Consider the following 17,939-nt stretch of genomic DNA (forward strand, 5'->3'; position numbering starts at 1 on the left):
GCGGTAGTTTTCCCTGACTACTTTATATACCCTGGCTTACTCTGTTGAGAGCACGTCGCCCCTACAAATACCATGTTGCTCTAGTTTACTCTTACCACATGCACGCTTCACACCCATCAGTTTGGACCCTTAGCTTTCAAAGCATCTTTCACTCCATCCTTCCACCTCCTCTTCAGTTTTCCCCATTTCATTGTTCCTTCCACTTCTGACATGTATACCCTTTGACTCAGCTTTTTACCAATCCTCTATGTATGTCCAGATCATTTCAAAGCATCCTCTTCAGCTCTTTCATACTTACTCCCATTATCACACCTATCTCCTACCCTCTCATTTCTTATTCAGTCAGGCCTCCTCATATATTTAATTTTCTGTACGTCCACTGTCTAACATACTATTTTTTTTTTATGCCTCATTTCATTGCATCACCACTTAGAACTTTTATACCATCACACATAGCCATCTTTGCACACTTCCTACACAAAAACTCATCACATATTCATGACGTGTTTCTACGCCTGAAGGAGTTATTATATTATAAATGAAGAGTTTGTTTGAACCAGTTGTAGAAATTATTAAGTTTGTATGCATGATTGTGGGATTTTCCTTTTTCCAAATGAAAACAGCTAAAAAAAATTTTTTAGTTGTTTTCCAAGCTTGTATTACATTTGTCTTACATTTATCCAGGCTGTGTGCCATTGTGAATGCTCACCAAAGTGGAAAGGGGTTTAGGTTTTGGGCATGATAAGGAGTCGGTATTCAAAAGGGCAAAAATGGGTATGATTAATCCTTAAATGTCAGGAGTTGTACAGTTGCCAAGTGCATGCCAGGGGTCACTGATGCAGTCTTGATCTTTGCATTTTTTCCTTTTCTTTTAATGTGTGCCAGTATTGTGACATTTGTATGGTCACCAGGTGTAGCCTTGGTATCTGCCCTGCATGGATGATGTTAATGGCAATTCAGTCATCCCTCAGAGTGTGATGCACACACTCCATCATTTCTCTCCCACTCCCTTAGGGGATCTGTCATTACCTTCAGCATTATACTACAGCCATATCCAAGTTCGTGTACGTATTCTCTACTATACAAGTATTTCTTTCATTTTATAATGTTAAGCTGATAATTTGACTGAAACATACCCTCCAAAACTCTTCCTCCTCCACTTCCCAGTGATGCATGAACCTTTTTTTTTTTTTTTTTTTTTTTTTTTTTTTTTTTTTTTTTTTTTTTACATATCCTTTATTTTTACATGTATTTCTTTCACTTCAAAAAGAGAAACAGAACATGTAGAAACTAAAATTTTTAATCTACATCTTTTTCAGTCACCCAGCATTTAAGGATTAAGGGTATAGTAATTCCAGTATTCATTATTACTGCAATTCTTGAATTTTGATTGGAAGTGAGGAGGGTAAATGTACAGTGAATGAAATGACTGAGTTTGTTATGTGGTATGAAAAAGGTTGATTGTAGCAGGAAAACATGGAAAATATGGGAACTGAAGGGAAGTTTGTACCAGTCAGGTGAAAAAAAGTATTAGGGATACCAAGGCAGAGGAATAATACATTAGGATGGTACACCTAGGAGTATATATGACAAGATCTTGCCAAAATGTAGGACTTGTACATAGTGCTCATCGCATGATCAATAGTGTTTCTGTCATCGGAAGTATTTTTGTGAAAAGAATGTTAGTTTGTAGAGATGGATGAGGTTCGCTAAGAGATGCATGATGGAAATTCTGCAAGGGCCTGCTTGTCAGATAGCTGGAATATGTGATACTTATAAAAATGGGTTCAACATTTTTCACTTAAACTTCCAGAAAGTATATATGAAAGTTTTAATAGTTTTATCCAAGGATTTTCATCGTGAAAGAAATGGAGATTTTCAGTTTAACCGAGGATTTTTCAGTACAACTGCAAATGAGTATTTTCAATATAGAGTGAAAAGGAACACCAATATTAGGATAAGTGAAGGATTTTCAATAGAAATGTACTCTGGATTGTATAACAATGTAATAATTTTCAGTACAATGTAGGTAAAGATTATCAATGTGGATTAGCTAAGGATTTATATTATCACATCTAAAGCTTATTCCCAGCTAATATGACAAATACATCTATCATTATCATTTGGTCATCACCCTTAAACTGTGCTGGTGTAAATGCCAACAAATGTACAGTAAAATTCTGTTCCTGCAATACTGATATGAAAACAGGTTATGCCTTAGTGTATTAATGTATTGGCACCATAGATGAAAAAACAGGTACATATAAACAAGTGTCTAACCTACAAGGTATAGTATTTATTCATTCATATAAAACATACATGCTAAATTAAAAAAAGTCATATGTAATAACAGTAAGAAATATATTTATAATCTTTTAACTTTTCCCATTTACATGGGACTGGATTAAGAGCATACAGCCTCTCACTTCACTCGTACACAGCCTCAACCATAGCATGTACATTTTAGTAAAATAAGGAGTCGCACACTAATACAAACTTATCTTACTTTGCAATACAAAAATTGTTCTTTTCTACAGTTGATCCAATTACACAAAGGACTAATTCATGCTTGTATGGAGTATTGCTCTCATATCTGGTAGACTTTAAATACTTAATATATAGAATTGATTCCAAAATGTAAAGTCTGTTCCACTTTCAACACAATTTATCATCAGTATTCTCAGTTTTCTTCGTCTATTTCCACTCAACACAAACCTTTAGTCATATAGCTAATTCATCATGAGACCTAGTCTTCACTCACACCTTTACACACTAAAGGATTCCACTGCACCTTATCAAAAATCACTTCTCAGGCATCTATTCTGAAACATGGCATTAATCCATTGACAGCACGTCAACCCCGGTATACCACATCATTCCAATTCACTCTGTTCCATGCACACCTCTCACCCTCCTGTATGTTCAGACCCTGATCAATCAGAATGTTTTTCACTCCAGCCTTCCACCTCCAATTTGGTCTCCAGCTTCTCTTATGTTCCCTCAACCTCTGACACATATATCCTCTGTCAATCTTTCCTCACTCATTCTCTCCATATGTCCAAACCCTTTCAAAACACCCTTTTCTGCTCTCTCAACCACACACTTTTTATTTCCACTCAATCTATCTCACCCATTCATTACTTAATCAAACCACCTCACACCACATATTGTCTTCAAACAATTCATTTCCAACACATCCACCCTCCTCCATACAACCCTATCTATAGCCCATGCCTTGCAACCATATAATATTGTTGGAACTAATATTCTTTCAAACATGCCCATTTCTGCTCTCCTTCCACATATTCTTCATTTCTCCCAGAACCATCACCCTGTGACTCCCTTCCACTTCCATGGTTTCATTCGCTGCAAAGTCCACTCCCAGATATCTAAAACACTTCTTCCTCCAATTTTTTTTCCATTCAAACTTACATCCCAATTAACTTGTCCCTTATCCCTGCTGAACCTAATAACCTTGCTCTTATTCACATTTACTCTCAACTTTCTCCTTACACTCACTTTTCCAAACTCAAGTCACCAACTTCTGCCGTTTCTCACTCGAATCAGCCACCAGAGCTGTATCATTGGCGAACAACAACCGACTCACTTCCCAGGCCCTCTCATTGCCAACATTTACCTCCCTATATATATATCTTTTCTAAATCATATGTACATTGTGGCTTACCATCCCTCCAAAAATCAATTTCATCTCTATGTTTCCAGTTGTTTCTTATTACCTCATATACTTCTTACATCCTCATTCTTTGTCAATTCTCATATTTCAAATATAACACTGTACATAAATCATCACTTCTACAGCTCTTCCACTTACCTTGACCTACAAAATTAATTGTTTCACATCCATACACCAAAGCTAGGACAAGAATTCTTTCTTCACTTTACTCTTCAAGTTCTTTTCATTAACTAAAGCTTTACGCAAATCATTTTTATTGCAATACTTACGTATTCAGCTGTTCTGTGACCAACTATACCATTCATTATTCTTAAATATCTAAATTCATCTATATCATCCACTTTTCTATTCAAAACTATATTAAACTAATCAGCCCACTTTAAAAAAAAACAGTCTTACTTATACACACAGTTACTTGAGAATCTACCTCACACATATTTTTAAAGCCACCTCCCATTCATCTGACTCCTGGTTCTACACAGCAAATCATCTCCATGCAACAAACATAGTAAAAATTCATTTCAATACAAAGTTACAAGTGGTAATCCTACCATAAATGAGTCAAACACAGCTAATCAATATGGTGATAAGAGAGCAAGGTAACATACTGGAGTTCTAACAAATGAAAGTATATGAGAAATTAGTTTTTGTACGTATGGATAAAAAACAAAGCACAGGTAAATTGCATGCACAGTAAACCTGGGCTTATGGGAACAAACAGAATCAATAAAGTTTACGTGGTAATAGATAACTTAAAAAAAGTGAAGGGAAAAATTACCAAATGGCATGTCTCATGAAGCACAAAGCAAATAAGGTGGCGAAAATTTTTAACCATGTGGTTGAAGGTATAAAGAAAACAGTAAGACTATAAATGTGATATGCTTATGCAGTGAAATGTTTGAAGTGTGGATGCAGTTTGAATATGAATGCCTAAGGAACACTTAGTTACCTAAGGCTGTAAAGACACTGTGTAGGTGGATGGGAAGGAGAATAAAGAATGTCTCGTCTGGCAAATCAATTCAGAACATTAGTTGAATGATCACAAAACTGTGTAGCAATCTAGAGGACCTGTTCACTTCAGCACACTTCGCAAATGTTCTATATGTATAAAAAAAAAAAGTGAGGCTATGAGCACCAAATCCATCCTATGTACATAAGAATGGAGTTACTAGCATTATACAGACAGTTTCCAGTTTCTTTTCATCATATAATTAATCAACAGCCATCTTTACATCGCTTTCACCTCGACACTTGGAGTTCATGAGTTCTCTTCGTACCTGAAAAATAGAACCCTGCTAAATGCAAAAAAAATAACAGCTGAGAAACCTGGAAACTAAAGTTTATGGGTGACAGAAAGGCAAGACCGTGTCAGAATTGATTGTATTCAACAATTTTTTTTTCCTACTTGAATGCCGTTTCCCGAATTAACGTCATTATATTCTTAGCATACGTTGTTAAATTCCTAAGATCAGTCATTTAACTCCCAAGTATCTAAAAATTCAATTCACTCCACATTCACTCCATTCAAGCTCACATCCCAACAAACCTGTCTCTTTCCATTACTAAACTAATAACCTTACTTTAATTCACATTAACAGCTCTCAGCTTTCTCTCAAATTCAGGAACTAGCATAAACAGTTTCACGCTTATGTCATCAGCTCTCTTGTTCTTGTTCTCAAACTTTCATTTTTTTCCCATGCCTAATCGCCATTTCCAGTGTCAGCAAGGTAGCACCAAGAACAAAGTAAGGCCACAGCCACTCACACCCAGTCTCTGGCTCTCTTGTGTAATGCATTTTTTTCCAATTTATTATTACTCGATTAGTAATTAAACAAAGTCTGTGGGAAGACTTTTTTTATGTCAAGAAGATAAACAGAAATTCATGTTAGATAAAAAATTCTATTACAAAAAGATTTAGTCCTCACTGAATGAGTTTATTTAATTTTATAAGTTATAGCAAAATTCTAGTATATGAGATGTCATTACACAATGGACACCTATAGTAGGCAAGTTAGCTATTGGAAGGGGCATGCAAGGAAACAGCTCTTGTGAACATAAACCAAGAGTATAAAAAAAAGGGGGAGGAAAGAGCACCAACAGGGTATAATAGTAGAAGTAGGTCAAGTTTTGAGGCCAGAATGGGAGAAATGATATGACTATTTTAAAATCTACTATGCCACATAGGTATTACAAGGTGGAACTACCACAGATGTGACAAGTACCCTATACAAAGATAAACATATAACTTGTAAAGTGACTGCTCAGATAAGAATCTCTGAACAAGAGTTTTTCAAGAAAGACTATACTGATTGTGTAATGCCTAAAACAGGTTAGATGTTAGAGGGATACAAAGAGTGTTTATCACGTGGAATGGGAGAAATATAAATACATCAAAGAAAATGGGATATTCTTGATATGTTTCAAATAGAGAAATGAGAAAATGATTTAAGACAGACCTCAACAAAGATGTCTGCCTCACTTCGAAATCCTATTCAAATCTTTGTTTCCTTTAATAAGAGTGGCTTAAAATTCAACAAAATGAAATGTACATTTGAAGCATTTTCAATGATGTAAAGAAATTTTTCTTGATTCTTTAACATCATTACTCTCATCAACATTCATGATAGTCAATCCCAATTTGTCATGAATGACATTCAAGTTACTCTTATTAAAAAATATACACATATCTTTTTTTTTATACCATCTACTAAGGTTTGCAAAAACATATTTACATCATAAAGGTAAAATATCTATTCCTTCATAAGATACAGCTAGTTACTAACCTCGGGTGTAATGGCATAATGAGTGTGGAATTTAACAACATCCAAGAGAGACTGTTTCTGATCTGGACTAAGGTCTTCCTTGTAGCGCTGTACAAAGGTCAGCAGAGCCTGGTGCCATAGTACTGGCAGGTCACGTCGATCATGCTCAAACCTTAAAAAATTGCAAAAGTCCATTAACGTTATTTCTTGATGTACACAAAAAGTAAATCTAAAAGTGGCAATATGGAATTTACCTAAAATATGTATATTTAAAACTTCAGAAACCTGCCTCATTTTTTTGTTTTTACTGAAATCTCTTTTTCCATACTATAAATCATGGTAAGCTGAAACCTGCCTCATCAATGTTATATTGTGTAATAATGGCCATAAGTGATGGCATTTAAGTATACATGAACTAGTGATTTTGACCTTAGACCCAATCTTCAAAACTTCATCACATGTAGAACTAAGTACAGATAATCTGTTGCACGTGTCTGGTTCATAGGTGTAATTTCAGCCTTTCGGTACAGTGCCCACATACATCTTGTGGCATTTCTGTACAAAAAATTCTGTGACCCTGACCTTTACGTAATTTGAAACATTTTGTCAGTTTTGTATGAGGTACCTGTAGTATAAATTTGGCCCACATCCAGTCATGAAATATCATGTTCACAAATCTCAAGTTGCATGTTAGTGAACAAAACCTTATGACCTTGACCTCTGACCTCACCCACTCATGAAAGGTAGTGTACCCAAGCATTTAGTTGTAGTATAAGACCTGGAACTCTGATCCTAATCCTAAAACACAATGATGTGTAAAACTTTATATACAGTACATATTGGGCATATCAACTGTACCCATGTTCTGCAACAGGGGCATAAAAGGAGAAAAGAATAGAGCTACCATTAAATATCAATATGGGAAAAATTTTCTTCAGTATAAATTGAATTAAGATCAAAGGGAAGATACTTGAAAATATTCAAAAGTCAAAAGCACTCCTTCAAAGATACAGCATGTAGCTTGAAGATGTCATCCCACTAAATGGGTTGTAACATGTTTCTGACAACAGAAAAGAAAAATTTTACTAATATTCATATTAAAATAATGAGGATTCTGAGCAACAGTCAACCATGAATTTGTGAAAATAGGCAATACTGGCATAAAAAGAGAAAGGGCCCCTAACAAATCACTAAGAAAATTGGTAAAAACTAACATTGTTAAAAACTTGAAAACATTAAGGAAAAACTTCATTGTTAAAACCCTATATTTTTTGCTAATGATCAGCTGATCTACATTATGACATGATAATTACTTTGCTACAACTTAAATCTACTGAAACTTACTTAAGAAAGTGATAGACACATGCATCAACTACTCTGTATGGTAAGGCATATTTCTTATCAAAGAATATCCTCAAGAAAATAGAATTTGGTCCTGTGTACTCCATCTCTGCAATTTTAAGGATTGCTGCTGCAGAATGAAGTATTGGGATGCGATTCTTGGCGAGAACAGAACCAACAATTATTGCCTCTCGCAGGGTGCAGTTGCCAGACTGTATGAAAAAAAAATTGAGTTAATGTCTCATCATCATAATAAACAACATTTCCATTTCCATGGGAAGGATCAAGTACATACATCCCCTTAAGCCATTCACAATAAAACAGGAACATAAATGCTTCTTATTTTTTCACTTTTTACATAATGCTTGCTTAACAAGTGAGACCAATGTCGCAATTCACATCACTTCTACAAAAGTATACAGCATGCTTTCACCACATCTGATCCCAAATCTCTGATCTGGCTTCCTTATACATGACATTTCTAAACTTCATCAATTCTCTGCATTTTTATCTTTCCTCCTTGTACCTTCAACTATCTTACAGTGTATCTTCTTAACCAAGCTAACATCTGCCAAACACTGTACAATAAACTTAAACTAAAATACTTTCATCAATAATTAATGTGCATTCCTACTGATTTCTTCACACCAAATATCCCCAGTAGAATATAAAACCACAATTCATACCTCACTAGGCAAGTTTGAGGCTCCAACTGTCTCTAGAGCTCACTGACCAGCAGAGATATATGACAGCTGAACCTGATTCCATTATATTATCTCAGTTAACGAGGGTGTTGTTTAAAGTTACATTTTATCATAATATGAAGTACTTAATGAAGTCACTTACCATACATAAAGGAAGCACAATACCCTTAAAGAAGGCAGCTGGCTTAAAAAGTGCTTTAAACATTGCTTGGTAGAGATGAAAGTTAAGTCGCTTAAAATACGAGATATCATCCCGAATTCGTGGTAGAAGAACAAGGTTGAAGAAACGTTGAGCCATTGCTTCTTTAAGATTACTGACAAAAATCCTAACCGCTTGATACATTGCAGCAGCAGACCACTTGTCTGGATCTGTAACAAAGAAAATTACTTAACACTTAATAAATCATAAAAAGTTATTGATCTAGATTCTATTACAGGACAATAAAAGCAATCTGGCCGTAAAGGACCAGGAGCCCTTTTCCTACATTTGGTGATAAAAGCCATAATGATATTTTCATAAACTACACAGCTTAGACTGAGTAAATATGATCCTGACTTGGCTTCTGTGATGCATAAGGTATGGTACAAGGAGTAAGAACTACGATGCAGTAGTGTAACCTTTGTTTTTAATTACTGAGAAGGCATGGACAACTGAGGCCCTTTCATTAATGTGCTGTCAATGGACTGAGCCAGAGCATGTGAAACATCTGAGGCAAACATGGAAAGGTCTGTGGGGCCTGGATATGGATAGGGAGCTGTGGTTTCAGTGCATTACACATGACAGCAAGAGAATGAGTGTAAGCGGATGTGGCTTCTCTGGGAATAGGGGAGAAAGAATACTGCCCACGTATTCTGTCCTTAATGCTACCTTGCTAACATGGAAAATGGCAAATATGTATAAAAGAAAGTGGCAGGAGGTCAAATGGAAGGTGCAAGGGTTGAAAAAGAGGGCAAATGAGAGCAGAGGTGAGAGAGTATCATTAAACTTTAGGGAGAATAAAAAGATGTTTTGGAAGGAGGTGAATAATGCCCATAAGGCAAGAGAACATATAGAAACATCAGTGAAGGGGTCAAAGGGGAAGTAATAACAGGTAGCAATGGAGTGGGAAGGAGATGGAGTGAATATTTTGAAGGCTTGTTGAATGTGTTTGATGGTAGAATGGCAGATTTAGGATGTTTTGGCTGGGGTGGTGTGAAAAGTGAGAGGATCAGGGAGAATGGTTTGATTAAAAAAGAAGGGGAAGCAAAAGCTTTCCAGAAGATAAAATCCAGCAAGGTGGCGGGTTTGGATGGTATTACAATTGAATTTATTCAGAGAGGGTGTGACTGTGTTGTTGATTGATTGGTAAGGATATTCAATGTATGTATGGATCATGGTGAAATCCCTGAGGATTGGCAGAATGCATGCATAGTGCCATTGTACAAAGGAAAGGGGACAAAGCTGAGTGTTCAAACTATAGAGACAAGTTTGTTTAGTATTTCTGAGAAATTATATGCAAGGGTATTGACTGCGAGGGTGAAGGAGTGTACAGAGCATCAGATTGGGGAAGAGCAGTGTGGTTTCAGAAGTGGTAGAGGATGTATGGATCTGGTGCTTGCTTTGAAGAATGTATGTAAGAAATACTTAGAAAACAGATGGATTTGTATGTAGCATTTATGGATCTGGAGAAGGCATATGATAGAGTTGACAGAGACACTTTGTGGAAGGTATTGAGTATATGGTGTGGGAGGTAAGTTGCTAGAAGCAGTGAAAAGTTTTTATCGAGGCTGTAAGGATATGCGGCCTATGAATGCATCATGTTCAGGAACGCTTACTGCTACAACATAGAGCTATTACTTAAAGCTGCTTGACGGAGTGAGGCACCTTTGAATTTTCTGAGCTGCCAATTTCCAAATTATGAATATTCAACACAGTATGGGGCAGACCAGTAACAGTCTGTGTCTCTTCAGCTATGTATCTAATTATAAAAAACATCAGTACATACTCAGCAAAATCTTTTATCTTTCTTTACATAGAAAAGGTGGCATCCTATACCACTCTGATGGGCCATATATGAAGGATTAAAAATTTCTAATAAAAATACCTGCAAGAGAGAATTAAGAGTTTCATGGCACATAAAAACCACTTACTTGTCAAAAAGACAAGCTCTTCCCAGCTGCGCATCTTTGGAATAACCTTGAACATCTTTGGCAAAGGTCCACTACGATACTTTGCCAATACTGTCCCCACTTGAACACACATTTCTTGTACCTCCGGACTAAGGTTGACTGTTTGGACACCTAGAAATAGACAAGATGTTTAGCTGAGAGTCTTCAGAACCAGTGATAGTTGAAAGGATTGGATAAAATAATTTGGATGAAATGTGAGTAACTGAGGTGATTCATGCGTCAAATGGTTGTACAAAACGGTCATAATGATGTAAGATCCAAATCATCTAATCTAACCACATACCTGCAGCAAAAACTTTACAAACTCTTCAAACACCACTCATCTAGTTTCTAAGGTCATGACAACTTTATGGTAGCAGGAACACCTTAAACATGGTAATTTACAAGAAGCATCTGATATGGTACTGTTTACTTTAGTTTGCTCCAATTATACAGCAGAATTAAATTCCTTTCATGAAAATACTCTTATGAAGCTAATCAAGTGACAACCACTAATTTGAATTCTACCAAAAGTGATTTCATAATTAACAAGCAATGTTAAATGGATGAACATCTGAATTTTACATCAAACTTGGCAAAATTACAGAATATTTCCAAAAAATTGGTGGTGCACAGAAAGCTCATATCAACAGTAGAACATGAAAGAAACATGAAGAAGTACTTTTCCCACAATGACATATGACTGTGAAACTCAAGAGTAGAAAAGTCAGAGTTGGTGTAAAATAGGGAAGAGTTATATAAGTTATGTAGTACTGTTGAAATTACAAGGATAAATGGAATGAATACATCAGGAGGTATAAGATGTAAAGAAATCATATGAAAGGTACAAGGATGAAAGTCTGTTGAGAATGGTGTGGTTATGTAGAGTGTATGAGAGATGATAGGTTGGTCAAAGTGGTATAGCATGTAAAAGGGAAAGATAGACAAAAGAAGAGATGAATCTAAGTAATGAAAAAATTTATTAAGGCTATGTATTTTCACATGATGGAGGAATGATTTGGAAACACATGAAATAGAAGGATTTTCTGAGTGGAAGAATTATAAATGGAGACATTGGTCTCATTTACCAAATCAACTTATTACATAAAGTGAAAAACTAAGAAGCACTTTTATATGTTTGGAAGTCCATGTTTCAATATAACACATTGGGTAAGCATCAAGGATGTATGTGAGTGATATTGTAAAAATGCTTGTACCTAATCCACCCAATTAACTTTGGAAAAGAGTAATGATAACAGATATATAACGAAGGAAATATCATAATTTTGCAAAGCAACATTCGAACTTGTAACAATTATCATATTAACCTAAAAACATTCATCACAAACGTAAGAAATAAAGGGCACCTACTACTGGCATCCACTTGTGTGCGTATCTCTGTCTGCTTTTCTGTAATTCTATCTCTGAATAAATCTGCTAATTTCCTCTGTGGTGCTGCATCCTTGTTCATAAAGTGCTCCAATATGTTCTGGTCTTCCTTTGCTAATTTCTGTAGAGGAAAATTAAAGCAAATTTTGTGGAGAAAATGTTTTTATTAGTATGTAACCATTTAAACTGATTATACACCTGTCACAAAAATAAAAAGATAAACTTCTACCTGATCAAATCAACATTCACATTCATATTGAATAGTAACTCATTAAAAACCATAGCATGGGCAAGCAATCAAAGATCTTGGGCACACTAAGGAATATATATAAGGAAAGAGCAACAAAGCTAGGTTTGTCTAATGGTACAGTAGATGAATTGGAGATGAAATGTTTGAGCATAATATGTTGTGTGAGGAGGGTTGATGGAAAAGGAAATGAGAGGGTAAGAGAGAGATGTGGTAATACGAAGAGAATGGATGAGAGTTGAAGTGTACTGAAACAGTTAGGACATGGAAAGGACAAGTATGAGGGTATACATGTCGGAAATGATGGTTACAAGGAAAAGGGGAAACCAAGGAGGTGAAAGGATGGAAGAAAAGATGCTTTGAAGATTCAGGGCCTAAATATGAAATATGGTGCAAAATGTGGGATAGAGCAAAGTGGAGTAGTTGGTGCAAAGGGGTTGATGAGCAGCCAAAGGGCTGAACCATTTCATATGATGTGGTTAGGGGAAACCATAAAAAGGTTTGTGAGGCTTGGTTGTGCATAAGGAGCTCTGGTTTCAGTGCATTACATATGACAGCTAGAGTGAGGATGTGAATGAATGAGGCCATTTCTTTGTTCCTGATGCTACCTTACTGATGCAGGAAGTGGTAAACATGTACAAAAAAAAAAAAAATATAAAAATAAAATTCAAATGTCAGCAGGACATACAATGCAGAAGTTACACAACAGAAAGACACCTGAAGAGTTACTATGAATAAGAATAAACTTTTTACTAAAACCTAAATAATAAGAACTGTAATCCTAATTAACAGGGTGAACCCTCCCATAACCTGTGTTCATTGCTACTAAGCAATTGTTCTATTATGATAGCTCTCCAAAAGAGTGGAAAGGCCTTCATGATTGCTGAACAATCTGACTGAGGTGTCTCTTCCTTGTAGCAAGGTGTGGTTCCTGCAGAACCTCCTTCAAGCTCCATCATTATTATGTATCTTTATACACTTCTCACTAGTAGCACTTCAATCTATTGCCTTGTCTCCATAGTACCTATTCCCAGTTAACTTACACCCTTTTAGTGTTTATCTATGTCCACTCGCCAAATATTTCCATATCATCCCCGAATTCCATGCCTTATTTTAAATATCATTCCTGCAGACATCCACATCAATCTTCAGTATCAAATATTAAAATTTGTTAAATAACTCAGTATTACTGATCATGTATAGTTACCAGCACTTAAATATTATATAACTGGTGGAAAGCAATACTCACAAGTTCTTCTTCAAAATCCTTAATAACTTTATCAACATTCTGAGGTACTGCACTTTTCGTTTCATCAACATCTTCATCACTGTTCAAATCACTGTCCTCTCCTGCTTTTGACTTCGAGTTTAATGACACTGCAGGTGGCCTGAAAATATTTTCAAAATCAATTATGTTTAAATATCAAAGACAACATTATGAACTGAAAAGTAATAAAGAGAAGATATACACTATACAGAAATTGTAGTAATGACATACACATGCATAAAAGATGAGATGAAAGATAAGGTATTATAACTAAAAATATGAACACAAGAAACATGCATGTGATGATTCATCCTTGAAGGGTCAGACTGGGGTGTCTGAATGTATGCTGGTGTAAACTGGGTAAATAGTGACAGACACATGTTACTTATCTTGAGAATTATAAAATGTTCAAGACTATTTTATTTAGAAGCCATTCAGTTTACTAGTATCACACCATTAGTTATGATAGCTTCCAAATGAATTTCAGAACTGTCTAGTCTAAGGATGTTCTGTAACAGTTCTGGTTGGACCTTAGTCAAGTTCATTTATTGGATGCTAATTTCTGTTACTATGAGTGATTCCTGTCTTTACTGTAATCCAAGCAAATTGTTAACAATATAGGTTTTCCTATATGTTTCATACAAAAAGCTTCAATGGTCCTTCACTAATAAGTCAAACAAACTGATAATAAAGTACAGACAAGTAGAGGTCGTGGATTACACAAGTCAAAGGTGTGGAATTCAGCTGCAGACCAGTCTACACAGGTTAATCTTGAAAAGATAAGAGAAAATCTCTCATACTAACTTCATTGTTAAAAAGAAATAAAGAATACATATAACTATCATAACTAACATACCAAAGTCTCCTTTGGCATTATTTCTTTAGAGAGTTATCTATGAAAATGGCAACACAAAAATAAATGAGGGTTGACAATTATCCCCTTGGTGAAACTTCAGAATTATTATTCAGTCATGGCAGATGTTACCTATTTGTGAGTCTTCGATGCTGAGTACCCAGAGGTGGAAACTCCCCCTCGAACGTCTCTGCATCCATTTCTCTTAGTTGTGCCAAACTCTGCTTCAGGATATTTTTCCCAAGCTGTTCCTCAACATACTGAAAAGAGGAAGCATACAGAATATACAAAACTGGCAATTCCAAAATGGCTAGTTCATGTAAATCCATTAGTATTTATCACCAATTCTTCCAATTTTCTTCTTGGAGAGTATCAAAACAGTATTCTATGGCAAAAATCAGAAAATTGGAACACGTTTAATTTTCTATTAACATTATGAATATATCTATTTATCTATATCTCTGATGCCTGTTCCCTTCAGTAACCCTCTAAGGAGTGGCCACAGCAATGCTGCTTCTTAATCATTAGTGCCTCACCCTTAAAAGGCCACTGGCTGAGGAAAACGTGTGCAGTGTTTTCGGAGGCTCCTAGCTACTGTTTCTACTGACTTCTACCTAATGTTCCAACCTTCAATTTCCACCTAAATCTCCCACTTATTGTTCCTACCACTTTGCCAAAAGGTAGGACAAGCACATAGCACAAGAAAATATTGTCATGATGAATGGGCTATGTGAGTTAAAGTGTTATATGTGACATGGAGAGATTGTGTTTGTGGACATAATGCCAGATGTCCATGTGTGGGTGAGGCAGAAAGAAAAAACAGTTACCTGGGTCAGAGGAGTGCAACCTGACAAACACTGAAGTGCTGGCTCACTATGCAGCTGTCATTAACCCTCCCAATGGATTATCCATGCAGGCAGTACTGGTAAATATCTCCCTGGTAAGTAGCTGCCCACCAACTACTACATACCTAAGGAATATATGCATTTCATCTAACCATTTTTTGGCGGGTGCTCAGTAAATTCTTTGGCAATTTTTATTTGAGATCAAATCTTGGTGCTCAGGGAGCTCAACTGGAAAAGTTCAACTCCCAATCAAGTTATCCAGAATCCTCCAGCCAAGCAAACCCTTACGGTTTACAAAGCCTGAATGCCTAATCTACTGCTCTACTCCTGGGTACTGGGGTGTAAGAATACTGCCCAAAACCTCTTCCATGTCATGAGAGGCAAATAACATGGGTGGAAGCAGAGGAGAACAGCTAAACATAGATTTGTTCTTAAAGGCTTAAACTGAGGCATTTGAACTTGCATGGAGGCAACTAGGATAAAAAGAAGGGATAGCAGGATGTTGAAAGTTTTTGATATTCTTAAATGAAGCATGTGTAGTAAGGTGCCACTTATTACCTTACATTCCATACCCACAGTAAAAACTACTTGCTGGCCACAGATGGCAACATCACATTCCATACCCATTGTAAAAACTACTTGCTGCTGGCCACAGATGGCAACCGAAACTAAAAGAATGAGTCACTGGAACAGCTCAAATGTCTCATTAACCCAACGTTAAGGATAGCTGTATGCCACTTTTTGAATCTTGCTCCATTTGATGTATGTCTGCAGCGCTCAAAGCATCCCCACTTGCTCTGTCTACCCATCTCTCTGGGCCAACTGTGTGTACACCACCCACATAAACATTCCTATACCCTCAAAAATCAGGTCACTGCTGGATGAGTTTGAAAGGTGAGGAAGAAAATCTGTTATTCCAATTTATCTGATGAGGGGGGGTGGAATATAAATGAATAATGTAGGCAAGAGTTAAGAGGAAGCATTTGTAAGAATGGGTTGTATGCCATTTCAGGACCAGCAGAATCGGAGGTTTGTTTTAATGTCTCAGAAAAAAGTGAGAGTATATTAATACAGCATAATAATGCTGTCACATCTGCACAACTATGCATGCTTCTTATAAACACATAAATATCACCAACAATATTGATGATTATACCTATGATTCCCAGGATATCAAATTAAATATAAACTGTAAAGGACCAGAGTATTTCAGGAACAAATAAATGCCTCTCTAAATTCCCTAGCTACAAACCTTCTACACCAACAATCTAATAAGCTCTTCTACTATTCAAATCTTTAGAGGGAATCTTTCAGAAATCAACATTAGGTTTTCATTACCTTCTTCTTAACCAAAAAGGAATTCTATTGATAACTAATTTCTCCACATTTTGTAAGGAATATTTACTCCCACTATCTCTTTACAACACAGTAAATTACTATATAATCAAAAAAGACATTAAATAATAAGTTGAAGGATATGCTGTAAATGGTAACACCATAAAACTATACAACAAAATATTCTTATAAACTTTACCGTGTCATCTTCATCCTTTCTTTCACTGCGCACTTTTATACGACCACTAGGCTGAGCCACTTCATCTTGAGCAAGTTGCACTTCCAGTGGACCTGGACGGGACACTTTCCCCCCTAGCCTTTTGAGTTTTTTGGATTTTCCCATTGCAAAAACCAAGTACTGTAGCTGTAAGAAATTACAAAAATAATCAGATTACTGATTATGAATGAATATATAACATAAACACATTTTCTCAACAGTATTATGAGTGCTAATGCTCATGGACTCAGTTAAACCCCTTGCTAATATTCTGACATTTGTATGGCTGCAAAAAGTACACCTTTGTCACTCATAAGCACTCCTCTGAGACTACTACAGTAGTCACTTACACCACCTCCAGTGGGAAATCTGTGCATTAACTTCAGGCATAGACCACAACCATATGTTATCTGTCTGTACACATCCTCTTGCTTTACATGTACATCTTTCATCTTAAAATAACAAAAATAACCTTAACCATACATGTTGTCTGGTCTTTATGGCCCCTCTATCACTTTTTATATAAAAACAAAGCCCCAAAGTCATACACCCTTGATCTACATCATGACTCATTTAGCTCTGCCTCATCCTTAACCTTGAAAACTTAGTAATACCACTGCATAAAGAGAATACATGAAAATCTCTTCTAGCCTACTCACTTAGCTCTGCCTCATCCTTAACCTTGAAAACTTAGTAATACCATTGCATAAATACATGAAAATCTCTTCTAGCCTACCTCTTCAATTTTGTCATCAAATTATGACATTCTTCCCACAATATGATTAAATGTAGTAAAACTGACACATTATATGACTTAAGTCTTTCATATACAACACGAATCTCACCCTTGGATGTATTCACTTAGGACCCACAGAACTTTATTTCCGTTCCCTCACCTATACACACATGCCAAGTGAAGGTACTAGAGACGCAACCGAATGCTTATGTACGTATCGTATAGAAGAGATACTTTATTGTAATTCCTTTTTTATCACTATTATGTCCTTTTCTTCTTAGAAGTTTACTGTTTTCAATAAAAATAATCCTAATCTTTGGAACATTTGATACCTCTTGTAGAAAAAAAAATATTTATTTGCTAATTTGTAATGAGGAATTATAGCCAAAATTTTGTCAACA

At 35.9% G+C, this 17,939-nt stretch overlaps 1 protein-coding gene across 3 annotated transcripts; it reads right to left on the reverse strand.

Moving 5' to 3' along the window:
- Positions 1 to 1,989: 1,989 nt before the first annotated feature.
- bys (Bystin) lies at positions 1,990 to 17,837 on the reverse strand. 3 transcript variants are annotated; one of them, XM_071692447.1, is made up of 10 exons: positions 17,699 to 17,837; positions 16,785 to 16,949; positions 14,538 to 14,665; positions 13,535 to 13,673; positions 12,021 to 12,159; positions 10,632 to 10,781; positions 8,644 to 8,870; positions 7,801 to 8,009; positions 6,478 to 6,628; positions 1,990 to 4,971 (listed from the first exon to the last, which is right to left on the reverse strand). In XM_071692447.1, the coding sequence occupies exons 2-10, from the start codon at positions 16,926 to 16,928 to the stop codon at positions 4,906 to 4,908; spliced, it is 1,353 nt and encodes a 450-aa protein (XP_071548548.1). In that variant the 5' UTR covers positions 16,929 to 16,949; positions 17,699 to 17,837; the 3' UTR covers positions 1,990 to 4,905. The 3 variants fall into 3 exon arrangements, with proteins under 3 accessions (XP_071548548.1, XP_071548547.1, XP_071548549.1); XM_071692446.1 differs by having other exon boundaries at positions 17,648 to 17,752; XM_071692448.1 differs by having other exon boundaries at positions 17,539 to 17,747.
- Between the last annotated feature and the right edge of the window lie 102 nt (positions 17,838 to 17,939).

Source organism: Panulirus ornatus, chromosome 53, assembly GCF_036320965.1.
Source record: "Panulirus ornatus isolate Po-2019 chromosome 53, ASM3632096v1, whole genome shotgun sequence".
Lineage (NCBI taxonomy): Eukaryota > Metazoa > Arthropoda > Malacostraca > Decapoda > Palinuridae > Panulirus > Panulirus ornatus.

Excerpts from the sequence above, each read along its gene's own strand:
- bys (XM_071692447.1), bottom strand. The coding sequence starts at position 16,928 with ATGGGAAAATCCAAAAAACTCAAAAGGCTAGGGGGGAAAGTGTCCCGT. Across the intron at positions 12,160-13,534 it reads AGGATTTTGAAGAAGAACTT|AAATTAGCAAAGGAAGACCA; the intron begins GTGAGTATTGCT and ends TTTCCTCTACAG. Across the intron at positions 8,010-8,643 it reads TTGTGCTTCCTTTATGTATG|TCTGGCAACTGCACCCTGCG; the intron begins GTAAGTGACTTC and ends TTTTTCATACAG.